Below are 13,808 nucleotides of genomic sequence, written 5' to 3'. Positions count from 1 at the left end.
TGGTGAAGGAGCCTGAACGTAAACCTAAGGGGTGGTCTCCTGATCCTGCCTGTCTAGAGGGCAAATAAGAATGTGGCTCAAAGCAACCAGAGCCCAAGATACAGTGCTCCGGGCCCAGAACTAATTGGCAGTATAGAAACAGACTGCATGTGGATGTTTGCAGACTGAGACAGATGCAAGGACTTGCATCCCCAGGGGCTGAGCTTGTAGCCTCCCCTGCTGGTTCAGTAAGTGAGGGCCCCAGCGCCTGTGTTCCAAGTTTCAGTCCCGCTGAAGCCAGCCAGACCTGAAAGGCTTGTGTTGGCAGTGCCAGTATCCTCCCCTAACCCCTGCCAATTTGGGTGGCTACTCTCAGAGCACTCTGCAGGAGAAGCCAATTGGACTGCAGCCCGAGCTGCCACTGCCTATAGTTTGCTCTCTGTGACGCGCTCACTGTTAAGAACGTACCTTGCTTGTACAGCCGGAGCTCAGAGCTCTCGAAGAGAACAGTTTCTTTCCGTGAGGGAACAGTTCAAGAAGAGCATGCTATACTCTGGCTTTGTTCAAAATGTCCAAGTTCAGGAAATACAGGTGGGTAGAAAAATACCTCATTGTTTCTCTTTTTTTTTATTGTTTCTCTTTTTTTTTTAATTTTTTTTTCTTTATTGATTTTAGAGTAAGAGGGAGAGAGAGATAGAAACATCAGTGAGAGAGACCATCAATTGGCCGCCTCCTGCATGCCCCCCATTGGGGATCAGGCCCACAACCTGGCCATGTGTCCTAACCAAGAATTGAACCACTGACCTCTTGGTGCATGGGTTTATGCTCAGCCATTGAGCCACACCAGCCGGACTCATTTCTCTTGTATTGAGAAACCTGGAGCAAGGATACAGCAGGGTCTTATTTAAGGAGGACACCATTAACAAAGACAAAGCCCCTTACCCGCCAGTATGCAGGGACCAGATGAGCAAGACAATTGTGATGTTCACTAGAGGATTTTATTTCTGATGTGTGCATTGGTGGCATGCTTGTCCTAAAGCCCAGACCCTTAGGGCCTCTCCAGAGCCTTGTAGAATGCACATATGCCTCTGGTTAAGTCCAGGAATTGTTTAAGAGAATTAGGAAGAGGGACAGCTAGAGAGAGGCTGGCGTTTCTTCCACCAAGTGGTCTGCCCAGCAGCCTGGATCCAACACCTTAGCTCTGAATAAAATATTTCAGCAGCTTCAGCATCCAGGTGAGCATTCCAGGGCCTCTCCCCTCAGCCCTAGGCTGTGTGCCAGCCCCATGCTTCCTTTCTTACCTTTGAATCTGGCTTCCACATACCTCAATGGTATTAGACAGAGTGCTCCTCCCACCTCTGAGCAGAGTGAGGCAGCAAGGAAGAAAAGGAATAACAACCCTGGCCGGTTTGGCTCAGTTGTTAGAGCGTTGGCCTGCGGTCTGGAGAGACCCAGGTTCGGTTCCTGCTAAGGGAACATGCCTCGGTTGCAGTTTGTCCCTGGCTCTGGTTGGGTTTTGTGGGTGGCAACCACTCAATGTGTCCCTTTCACGTCGATTTTTCTCTCTCTCTCCCTCCCACTCTATCTGAACAAAATATCGAAAAATGTCCTCGGGTGAGGATAAAAAGAAAAGAAGAGAAATAACAACCACTTGTTTATTGAACACTTTTTGGACCTAAGCAGCTTGCTAAATATTTGATATGCATTATCTCTTTTAAGCCTCACAACAGGTTAAGCAAATAGTGGCTCAGAGGCATTAAGTAGTCTAAGGAAACACAGCTAGGAATTGGCAGTTAAGACTTGAACTCAGGTTTAAGTCTTATAGCCTGTCTATGAAACCCGACTCCTTGTATTACCTCAATTTGCCTCTTCCAGAGTGGACCCATTTTTCCTGCTATACCTACCTTCTCACTGCCAGGGTGTGCTCCACAACTCCTCTTTTCTTCCAACTCTCTTCAGTGTGAACATACTCTCCCTCTCAGTAGCCAAGTACCTGTACCTTTTGGAATCTTCAATGAAACTATTGGCATATTCTCTCCTCCCACCCTAAAGTCTTCCCATCTAACCATTTGCCAGTTCTTACACCCCTCTCTCTAGAAAACTTAAGGCTAGTGTGTGTGTACCCGCGTGTACACACACATACAGACATGGGATATGGGACAGACACGGGATATGGGTGGCACGAGCAGGCTGCCATACCACTCTGAAGAGGCATCTCTGCATTGCCAGCTGATTGGTAATGGCCCACAGTGCCTCTGCTAAGAAGGAAACACAGCTGTTGGAATCAGCCACGTGGAATAGCGTGACTGCCAGTGATGTTACCATTTCATCTTGTGACCCATTGACCTCTCAGCTGGCACAGACCAACCATAGAATTAGGGAGGACAGGGCCTGGACATTGGCATCAAAGGGGACTGAGGCAGAGACCTATGCTTAGCTGTCTTGAATAGAAATGAGGTCCTGCTGCAGCAGGGACAGGGAAAGAGTGAAGTGCTGATTGAATCAACCTCCTTGGACAGTGTGCCTAGGATGTGCATCTGGCACAAGGGCCTGTCTCTTCTTTCCTTCTGACCCCTCTCTCTCACAAGTCAGTTCCAGTTTGTTCTGATTCAGGTAGACTGCTAGTGTCTGTCTCCAGATTGTAAACTATTAACTCTGTCTTCAGAGTGATTGTTCATCCTTCCCTCCTGCCTTTGGAGTCGGCCTCCCGCCTGGAAGCCCCTCCCCCTAGGAATGTGAATAAACCATTTCCTCTGTCCTCCCAGCTCCAGAGGATTCCCTGTGTCTGAACTCTCATTGGCAGGCCTCTTAGGCTGACCCACCCTTGGCCACTACAGAATTGTCCTACCCACCCTTCAGTCGCCTGTGAGAGTGAGTCGTGCATAGCTAGAGGTTCCCGGTTTGTGAAAACACTTTAGTCTGAGTTCATTTTCTTGTAGCCAGTCCTGTAGGGTTGGCTCATTGAAGATGATAATTAACCCATTGCTAATTGACCTCAGAAACCAGCCAAACAGATTGTATTTTACCAGTCTTGGTGGTGGAGTTGTAGGCTATTTTAAGATTTCTTAATAATCTCAGCAAGACTTCACTTTCCTGTCTGCATCTTATTTGCTCTAAGGACATTCTGTAAAATTAACAAGCTGTAAAGTTTGATTGAAGGTTTCAACAAATGTGAGAATAATTGACTGCATTTAGAGAAACAAGAAAAACAACCTGTAAACTTGAGTTTGTAGGGGAAAACCCGTGTGATTTTTCTCTTTAACCAGAGGAGCAATAGCAAGCAGGACTTTTTAAGACCAGAAAAAAAATAGAACTGGCTGATAATGCAAGTTTAAATTCTGATTCCCCCAAACCAAAAGTGAGAAAAAGAAATTTAGCAAAATCTAACCAACCACTATAGTGCTCATGCCTTTCAAGAGGTCTGTATGGAGAAAACAGGAACCCAGTAAAGATGGAAGAGTTCTTCATTCCCTTGAGTCTGCATCCAGAGAAGCCTGGTTTAGCTCTCTGACCCCTCCTCCTGTTCCCTAGCTAGATTGGGGGTTTTCTCCCTTCCCCGTGGCTGCTTTGAGGTGTGTCAAATCTTACATCTCAGAGTACAGCAGTCTCTGGTGCTTGTTGCTCAGTTCCTTTTCTCTCCCTTGCCCTCTCCTATCTTCCCTAAAACAGCTTAGATCTCTTTTTCTTTTTTCTTTTTCTTTTTTTTTTTCTAGATCTTTTCTGTTTCTACCTGGGCATTTCTGTCCAAGCAGGACATGTCTTCTGCTGAGTTGCTGTGGAGAGTCACCAGTTTTCAGATAACTCTATTCTTTGCTTATCTATTGTTCCCTAAGGTATTCCTGATAGATAACTCAGTCTGCCTTCCCTCTATTCTCTTGGCCTAGAGGGTTCTTCCTTCTTTCCTCAAAACCTAACCTTCCTCTTAAGTCCAGCCTCCATTTAACCCCCATTCATGCTCACATTATCTCTCTTTCTAAGGAACTGAGCCTGGGACTGGTCAGGCTCCTCTACCGCCTTGCTGCATCTCACTTTCAGTTTTCCTTTCTGCTTGGTTCTTTGCGTGTGGACATGATCCGGGTGATAACTGGAACCCTGAAGCTAGAGGTTTCAGTTCCCACTGATGGGGCATGCTGTCGCAGATGGTCTTCAGGAGAAGGGAAAGGGGCTTTCTCTAGGTACCTTTCTTTCAGCTCTTCCCTGACCTAAAGCCCCAGTTTTATTTTCAAAGCTGACTGGAATGATTTGTGTGACAATCTGTGCAGTGAGTCTCCCTCCAGAAGAGCCGTGACTGCCTCTGAGAAGGTGCTGGGTCCCAGGTTTCCTGGGGTGTTGTTCCCTACCAGCAGCCTTTTCCCCACCTCTAACCCCAGTCCAGTGCAATCTGTTAACAACCCAGGGAGGAACACTCTCCTGCCCAGCTTTTTCCCCTCTAGAGAATCTAGAGTTTGCCCAGAGCTACAGTGTACATACCACTTACATTCTCTGTTTTTCATTGATATAGAATGGAAAAATGTACTCATGAAAAGAGCTATTGTGGGGATTATGTCATAGACTTCATCTGGACTCCTTCCTCTCCAAGCAGGGAGCCTAGCTTTAACCCCTCTCCTACCAGGAATTCCTCCTTGGCCAGCCAAAGACTATCTCAGAGTTGGCTCTTTGTGGGTTGTTTGAAGGGCTTCTTCTATCATGATGTCCCTTATTAACCATATTTAAACCTCTGTCCCCCAGACTCAAGTGGTAGAGGCTTTGTCTGGGAGAATATTCCCATAAATATGTAAAACTCCAGGGCCAAGAGAACTGTGGTCCTCACCCCTCTAGGTTCATTGCTCCTACCATAAAGCAGAATGCTGACAGGCCAGCAGGCTGGAGACAGGCTTCTCTGTGCCTCTGGTCAAGCCCTATACTTTCTGCCTCTCAGTTCCCCATCTTCCAAATAGCTAGAACCCCATTTCTCACTCCCCAGCGCACTGTGGGTACCTAAGGAGACTGTGTACAACCCTCGTTGTTCCCTTTCTAGTTGGATTGCAAAGGAATAGGGATACTCTTCTAAAAGGCTGGGTGACTTTTGTCTCCAAACAGGTAAAATCCTTTTCAGCTCAGAGACCCCACTGGATCAAAGCCCTTTTGTGAATCAGCCAGGAGTGCCCTTGCCCTAGGGAAACAACTAATGGCCATAGTAAACAAAATCTCCAGGGAAACCAGGTGCCTTCTAAATGAGTGAAATGTCAAAGGGGGGGGGGGGGGGCATTTCATTTTGCTTTTGAGTCCCTCTGAATGATAATTCCCACTGATCCTCTGAGGATGTGCTACAAGCAGGCTCAGGATGTCTGCATCCCTAGGTCCTGCTGTGCCCTGGAAATCCCCATCTCCAGGAGTCTCACATACACACATGTGGCCTTTCTCCCTCTTGGCCAGGACTCACACACTTCCTGAGACATTCGGTATGCCACCCAGCCTATGCTCTAACAGCGGGAACTTTCCTGCCCTCCTGTCAGCACGCACACACCCATGGGCACACTCTCCTCTTCTGGGAAGATTTCTGCTGCACATTGCAGCAGCGCCAGCATAACCTCTCATCATCCAGGTGGTGCCAAGGACCCTGGCAAGCTTTTTCTCTGCCCTCCTCCCATTCCTTAGCCCCCACCTCCTTACCATTCAGCAGTAGCAGCCTTACACCAAAAAGGAAAGTCCTGGACCCATTACATAATTCTCCATAGTGCAAGCAGTAGCTGGGGCATAAGGTCAGAGGTCATAGTGGGGTCAGGTGGCTGACACACACTGTAACGACAAGGTGGTTAAAATTAGACCACAGAGAGGAAACTGGCAGTCTTGTGGAAATGCAGAAGTTTCCTCTGCAAGTGTGAGGCTGGGGATGCAGGGAGGCCACTGTGCGTGCTGCCTGCCAGGCTATTACTCATTTCAGCTCTGTTCTTTAATGCCTTTTAGCCCCTGCTTCTGTATTTCTAGCCTTCCTCATCACATGTTTGAATACACGCAATGGAATCCATGGTTACCTGCCCTGGTCCAAGGAGAGCTTCCTTCCTCCTCCAAGGAGGTGTAAGCCCAGGACCTGGCACCCCAAGCTCAAGACAACTGTTCTTTTCTGGGTAGCTGAGCACTTTTTAGGTTAGCCTCTCAAGTGGAGGTATTTTAAGTACTTAGCCTGAGATTCAGGCCTGTAATGATTCCAGGACCATTAATGAGGGTGAGCAGGGACCACTCTTAGGCAGGGAGAGTAGCAGGTTATGCTGGGAACGGTGGTAGAAGATGAGTCACGTAGCACCAGCTGGCAGAGTGGTGCTCATTTCCACAGTGTCCTAGAGGATATGGATCAAGCCTGCCTCATCTGCAACTTATACCCAGCCAAGTTTTCTTGAGCCTGTCAGTCCCTACCATGAGCTTCCTATGTGCCCCACTCCCTGGCAAGGGGTGCCAAGGACAAGTGCTAAAGAGATGTAGTCTTTGCCACCAGTGGGGTTATTGTCCAGGTGAAGGAGTAACAAATGCACCTGTAAAACAGGAGCAAACAACCAAAGACAGACTCCAAGTTCATACTTAACTGTGATACAGACATAGAATTCCCTTTCACATTGTGGAGTGAGAAAGCATTGGGGGGCAGGGGCACTCAGCATGGGCTAGAGTCAGTGATGATGAGAATGGGCTGCCACCCTGTGGCATGTCTGGCCACTGAAGTGTGCTTCCCTACATGGATTGGCTTTCACCATCTTCCGAGTTCCAGATCAAGCAGGGCCCCTCCTCTGCCTTGGTGAGTGCCCTTTCATACGGAGAAGACCCCAGAGGCCAGAGCTGAAGAAAAGGGCATGAGAGGGCATAAGCAAAGCAGAGGGGTTTGCAGGTGAGGCCACCATGTGTGTGTGGTCTCACAGGAGAAGGACCCCAGACAAGGTGACTATGGAAACTTCATCTGAGACACTTACAAATTTGACGATTGCTGGAGATATTGAATTTCATTTTAGCTAAATCAGCCCCAGCTTCTCTGACAGCACTGGCTTATGTGCTGATGTGGCCACATGGGAGCAGGATGGCGTGAACCCCTGGAGGAGCAGAGCTTTGGTGAAACACCCCCCCCCCCCACCTGCTTTGCCTGTCTCCCTTCTCCTGACAACAATTTCCTGCCTGAACCCAGTCTCTGAGTATGAGAATCTCTTAGGTGGTGCAGGAACCCGCCAGGGGAAGCCCAAAATGATCTGGCTGAAATGAAACAGCCAAGAAAGTCCTCATCATTCATTTTGCACTCAGGCTGAAAGTTTTCCTTCTGGGAGTCTGGTGAGAGTTGAGCTGGGGGGAGAATGGAGAGTGGCAGTGAGGGACATTAGAAAGCGCTGTTCTGTGAGAGCCAGTGGTTTGCACTCTACCCTTCTATCAATTAGATACCAAATGTAAAAGAATTTAATTTTGTCTTTTTTAATATCAGGACTTCAGGGAAAGAAAGGCACAACCCCAGAGAAGACCTGTCATTGGTCCTGGGGTTGTCTGCTACCCTAGACATGACCTAAGGAGAGACGACAGTGACTTTGTTCTTCAGAAGATCTTGGTCCTCAACCCCTTGGCCCTCGCTCTGCATGCACATCCACACTCATTCTGTCTCCCTTGCCTAGCAACTTTGACACATTTTTCACGTGCCCCGAAGCCAACAATGTCTCTCATCTTCATATTCCCCTTCAGAAAATGCTGTTTTTCTTCTCTCCCTTTCTCCCTGTAGGTTATTGCAGCCGACTGCAAAAGGGTCACAGTGCTGAAGTATTTTCTGGAAGCCCTTTGTGGACAAGAAGAGCCTCTGCTGGCATTCAAGGGTGGAAAATATGTGTCAGTGGCACCCGTCCCAGACACCATGGGAAAGGAAATGGGAAGCCAAGAGGGAAAACAACTGGAAGATGAGGTACTATGCGGGAAGAGCCCGCCGTAGCAGAGGGAAGGCTCCCCTTCCTTCTCTCTCCAGCCCTGCTCTGCCCATGGCTTCAGCTTCTACCCCTGGTTATTTATAACCACTCTGAGCAGTGTCAGTGTTAAGGTGACCAGCCAACTTCTCAAGAGTGCACTCTGCTGGTGCCCCTTCCTGCCAGTCCCACCCCAGTGCCTCCATCACTACTACGAGTTCCAGATGCTTCGTTTTAATGTTGCATTGGAGGAGAAGGGAGGGAAAGAAAGAGTTTAATAATGTGCAGCTCTGGAGGCTTAGGAAAGGGAGTAGAGGGGGGTGTTAGGGTTCAGGCTGAGGATCAAGTTTATAGATGTGTAGAGCTCAGCACAGCACAGGCCTGAACTCCAGCCTTCAGCACACGTACGGGAAGAGCTGACATTGCTGGCCCCGCGTGGAAAATCACCCCTCCCCCGGCCTACCCTCCCTCCCTCGTTCCCTCCGTCCCTCCCTCCCTCCCTCCTGCACATCCTGATGTGATTAAGGAATTCTCCTCTTGTTTGTTTGCCCTTGGTTGTTCCTGTAGCCCTTGCTTCACTCCAGACCATGCGCGCGCCCTAGTGTGCGCCCGCGTGAGCCTGTGTACCCACCCCTGCTAAACCTCACTGGTAGTTGCCCTGCCATACATGTATGTATGTATCTTTCTGGGGATGATTGCTGTCATGGGTCTGTCTGTGCTGCGCTTGTGTGTCAGTTTAAGTTGAACACTGCTGCCAGCTTCCCTGCTGTCTGTGGGTTCTGAGTAAATGTGAGTGTGTAACGGTGTCGGTGCATATGTGTGTCTAATATCACTGCCAGCTGCCCTGCTGTGTGTCTGGGTGTGGGTAATTCTGTATGGGTGTGTGTGCACACAGCTCACTTTTGCCTGATGGTTGAGTATTACCTTCTTTTTACCCCCACAGTGTTAAAAACAGAGGGGACTTAGGTGGGAAGGAACGTGGGACCTAAGGAAGGGACGGAAGCAATTCTAGCCAGAGGCCAGGTCACCCATAGGCCAACACAGTCATTTGGCCCACAACAGTCTCAAGCGCCTGGTGGAGCAGGGTGGGGTGCAGGGATGAAATCAGCAACAGGCCAGGGAAGCCAGATGTCAGCTGGAAGCTGTCGTTTGTGATCTGAAGCAGTGATAGAGTGGCCACCTTTGGTTTAGAGTCTTCAGAGCAGCAGAGTCTTGGACTGGCTTCATTAGAATAGCTGGAGAACCCCACCCCACCCCTGATGATACAGGCTCAGCTTCCAGGACAGAGGTGGTTCCAGGGATAAAACTGAGCCCATGATTCCAGACTCTCCAGATGAAACCTGGGCAGAGAATAATGGGAAAGAATGAGCTGTCGGCGTAGGAGGAGACAGTGGAGTTGCTAAAGCCATCGAGGTGTCCAGGCTTCAGTCAGGACAGAGCAGTGCCACCCAAGCCCTGGGTACTATGTAGTGAGCATGGGTGGGGCAGTGCTAAGTCACTTATCTCAGCCACACAGTGAGGCTGAGGCGGGCAGTGGAAGGTCAGCAAGGCCAGCTCTCCAGGATCGCAGTAAGAGTTGTCCTCTGGCCAGTGAAGCCTGCAGTGCCAGATCGTAGGCAAGTGAGGCCCAAAGAGAAGGCCTAAGGAGCAGATTTTTCACTCCTACAAAGAACAGACCTGTTCTTCCATCCCAGATCTTGGGGCTGTCACACTGTTTCTCCTTCAGGTCTTACTAACCAGACAAAAGTTGTGACCCATGCCACGCTGCCCACTTCTTCCTTTTCCCACGAGCCTCCTGAGTTCCTTTATGTTAGTGGCCCCTGGGAAACCCTGCTTACCCTGGTCTGTGTAATTTCATAACCTGTACTTCCTCGTTTGGTGTGAGAGCTGAGCAAACCCCAGACAAGCCTTGCTGACCCTCTTATGACCTCAGTCAAGCTCACTCCAAGCTTCATGATAACCAGTGTGTCCCTGATCAGAGCAGACAGGGTATTGTTATGGGCCAGGCTGGCATCCTATTCCACTCACTCCGGTCCAGGTTAACTAACCCCACAAACAAGGAAGGAAATATGTAATGTCTTCCTCCTTCCCAGGGCCTGGGCCTTTCTGGAAGTGAACCATATTGACACTAGAGCCCTGTGGGTTGTCAAATGAGTAGTGACTGCGCACAGCACCCAGACCCCTGAGACCTCTTAGGATAGTGGCACTTCTGGCTTCATCCTGACATCTCATCTCTTCTCCTCAGACTACAAGACTGAGTCACTTAAGTTGATTGGGAGAGAAGACATCATTCTTCATAAAGATAAGAGTCCATTCACTTCCTTAGGGATACTACCAAAACACCTGTCTTTTCACCCTAGATTTTGTTCCCAAAACACAGCATCACCTACCCCACACACTTTATCAACCACTTCCAGCCAAGTGACTCCGTTGGAATATCATATTGAGATGGACAGTTAGAGGAGAGAGTAGGATGTACTACTGAACAGGTCCTGGGTGGGCCTATGGGAGACCTGGTGAAGCTGAGCCACTAAGGGCTGAGTCCAGATTAGGTCCCCACCCCTGTGCTGCTTGGTATTATTGGTAAGAAGATAGACTTTGGAGTTGGACTGACTAGAGTTCAGATCCCTGCTGTGCCACTTACTAGCTTTGTAACCTTGAGCAAACTATTTAACTCTAAATCTCAGTCTGTTCATTTATAGAATAAGGATTATAATAGCATCTATTTCACAGGCCATAGTGAGTATTAAATGAGTTAATACATGAAAAACATCCCTGTCCTTGGCAAATACTAAGCTCTCAGTAAATGGTAGCCGTTGTTGTCATTATTATCAACCCGTTAGAAACACAGGAATCTCATGCTAAATCACTTCCTATTACCCATGCTAACCCTGTCCCTCAAAGGAAGCTTCTTGGGCAGCTGCATGTTCTCTACTGACCAAGGCCAAAAGTGAGAGAGAGTAAGGAATGGAGCCTGGGACCACCCGGGGAGCAGTGACTTCTGAGAGCTGAAGCTGCAAGCAGGGAGGTGCCATCCCTGGGGAAGGCTCCACCAGCCTGGCAGGAGACTCCTGAAGCTAGCAGCTATCTCCCAGCCTGCCTAGGCTCTGGTAGGGCAGCTGAGCAAGGTCATGTCAAGTGAATTCCTGTAAGGGGGCCCAGCAGCCCTGACACCACCAGGCTGTGGTCTTAAAAAGAAACCAGGGCAAGGTCCGCTGAGCTACAGCATCTGCTCCCTGATGCCGTCTGGGGCAACGGAGCTTCCACGCCTAACTCCCAGCTGTTGGCCAGAATTGATTCCTATCAGTTATTAGCATGAATTAGATTTAAATTGGGTGGTTTAACTTTCTCTTGTTTTCCTCTTTGGTGATTTCAAAATTAAAATAGACCCAAAGTTTGACTTTGTGAGTGTGTACAAAAGAAAACAAAGAGCTGTGGATATAAGCATGGAACTCTGTGTGAGAGTGACTCATGGTGTGGATCTGTGACAGAAGGGAGCATTTGGTTGGGGGAGGGGGTGACAGCTTCTCTTTACCTCCTTACACCTTGGGGCCCTTTGCAAGAAATTATCAGAATAAGCATGAAAATGGGGATGCTGAAAGGACAAAAGAGTGGGTCTGGTAAGTGTCACGGGCTCACAGTATCCTCTCTTCCCTGGCCTGTTTCACCACCCAAAGGAGGAGGATGTGGTGATTGAAGACTTTGAAGAAGATTCAGAGGCTGAAGGCAGTGGGGGCGAGGATGACATCAAGGAGCTTCGGGCCAAGAAGCTGGCTCTGGCCAGGAAGATAGCCGAGCAGCAGCGTCGCCAAGAAAAGATCCAGGTAGAGCCTCCCTGGGGAAGGTGGTTCCCATCAGGGTGGTGCTGGCCAGGGCATGAGGGGGATGTGAGCTGGGAGTGGGGATGAGCAGGACTGCCTGAGAAAGAGTCTTACATGTCTGGTCCCACTCCCCCTGTTTTCTTCTTCTGTCACTAAATCCTGGTGGCACATTTGGTGCCTGGAGACACCCTCCTCCTGGGCTCTAAGGCAGGTTCTTGTCAGATAATCTGACAAAAGCTTCTCCCCCAGCAGTAATCTGTGAATACTTGGTCTTTCACACAGTTTCAGGAGTTTTGAAGTTCCTCTGAACCATACACTTCCAGAGAGGCCAGGGAATCTCTGTTGAGAACACCTGTTCTCAGGGCAGAGGATGTCATGGCCACAGTCTGCTTATCTGGATTCCCAGTGTAGACACTAAACCGTCCCAAAGAGAAACTGCTGGATCTCCACACAAGGGTTCCTCCACCATCAGCCCGCTTGTGGACCCATCTATTCCTCCACTTCCAGCAAGTTTTTTCTTTTTCTTTTTAATCCTCACCCAAGGACATGCTAATTGTCCTTGGGGGGGGGGGGGGGAGAACAGAGAAAGAGAGAAACATTGATGTGAAAGAAACATCAATCAGTTGCCTCCAGTACCCTCCCTGACCAGAGATCAAATTGGCAACCTAGGTATGTGCCTTGACTTGGAATTGAACCCACCACCTTTTTGGTGCATGGGACAGTACTCCAACCAATGAGCCACCCAGCCAGGCTAGCAAGTTTTTCTTTATGGCTCTTCTAGGTCTGCCATCTTGCATTGTAAGCTCACTTCCTCTTATCTAGGGCTCAGGGCAGACAGGGAGTCACTCTCTCCCATCTAACTATGTGCATAGGGAAACATCAGGCCTCTTTAGGAATGTCTGTTTTCAGCTCTTTTCAGACACCCCTCATCTTTGGCAGAGGCCTCAGTGCATGTGGTCAAACAGACCTGATCAGTCTAGGCTCCTAGCTTTGTGACTTTGGGCAGATTGTTTAATTTCTCAGACCCTGTTTCCTCATCTGTACAGTGAAAGTGTTACTAGTACCTACCCCTTAGGATTGCTGCGAGGCCTACAGAAACTAGCCCCATGCAAAGTGCTTAGCACAGTGCATGGCACACAGTATGTGCTTTATAAATGGCCATTGTGGTCTAACATTACTCTAATCACCCATCTTACAAGCCCTGCCCTAGGAACAGAATAAATCCCAGTTGGGATCCATTGTTCTTCAGACACATTCAAGTCCCCTTACAAACTGGAATCCAGTGTGTGATACCTCTGCCAGCAGCAGGGATGTCTGCTCCTCAGCCTTCCTGTGGTCTCTGTTGTGGCCCATGAAGCAGCTTCATCCTCACACTGTCTTTCTTTCTGTCCTGTGGCTCTTTTTTTCTTTACCATCAGTCTTCCCAAAAGTTCTACCTATACTCTCTACCTTCATTTCTTCACTCTCCACCCAGCAATTATATACTCTGTTGTGGCATAAGTCACCAAGTACCTGTCTTTATCAAGTCTCGGTTCCCATCATAGCTGACTTCCCTGTAGCTTTGGACTCGGAAGTTGCTTTCCTTGAGCTTCAGTTTAATACAAGGGAACTCTTATCTTCCCTCTCTCTCTGTTGACCTGGGCTTCCTCACCACTATTCTTTGCTTGATCTCCTCCTTCTTTCTGTTATTTCTTAGTCTCAGCACACAGAGTTGGCACTCAGCAAATATTTGTTCAGTGGCTTAATAGATGATGGCAACTAGAGCATCATCTTAAATTCCTTGCTGGGTTTTAATCCCTTGAGCCTGCTTCTTTTAAAAAAAAAATCAAATCTATTTGTTCACTCATTTATTCCCTTCTCTCTTCTCTATTCTCATTGCTACTACTACTAGTGTAGTCCCAGTACTGATCTGGATTATAGCCATCATTGCACAACTCCAGGAGGTGCCATTTACCTTGTAGCCCTATGAATGGCATCTCTTGGAATTGTGCAGTACACAGTCTGCATGCTGGGTTCACTGCCTCCGGTGCATCTTACATGTTCTCATCGTTCTCTTCCCAGAAGAGCCATTCCCCTGCTCAGAAATCATCAATGCCTTTGCTCGGCTAAT

The 13,808-nt window shown here is 48.6% G+C and overlaps 1 protein-coding gene across 4 annotated transcripts in view; it reads left to right on the top strand.

Moving 5' to 3' along the window:
- SMG6 (SMG6 nonsense mediated mRNA decay factor) overlaps positions 1-13,808 on the top strand; it is a 243,348-nt gene that overhangs the window by 211,541 nt on the left and 17,999 nt on the right. For all 4 annotated transcript variants that reach the window (XM_036267778.1, XM_036267779.1, XM_036267781.1 and 1 more), the window contains 2 exons: positions 7,703-7,879; positions 11,555-11,701. In XM_036267778.1, coding sequence (XP_036123671.1) covers positions 7,703-7,879; positions 11,555-11,701 — 324 coding nt within the window. The remainder of the gene's footprint in view (positions 1-7,702; positions 7,880-11,554; positions 11,702-13,808) is intronic.

This window comes from Molossus molossus, unplaced genomic scaffold (genome assembly GCF_014108415.1).
Source record: "Molossus molossus isolate mMolMol1 unplaced genomic scaffold, mMolMol1.p scaffold_m16_p_19, whole genome shotgun sequence".
In the NCBI taxonomy this organism is placed as follows: domain Eukaryota; kingdom Metazoa; phylum Chordata; class Mammalia; order Chiroptera; family Molossidae; genus Molossus; species Molossus molossus.
Note: the sequence above shows the minus strand (reverse complement) of the source record. Positions and strands in the feature narration are given on the sequence as shown.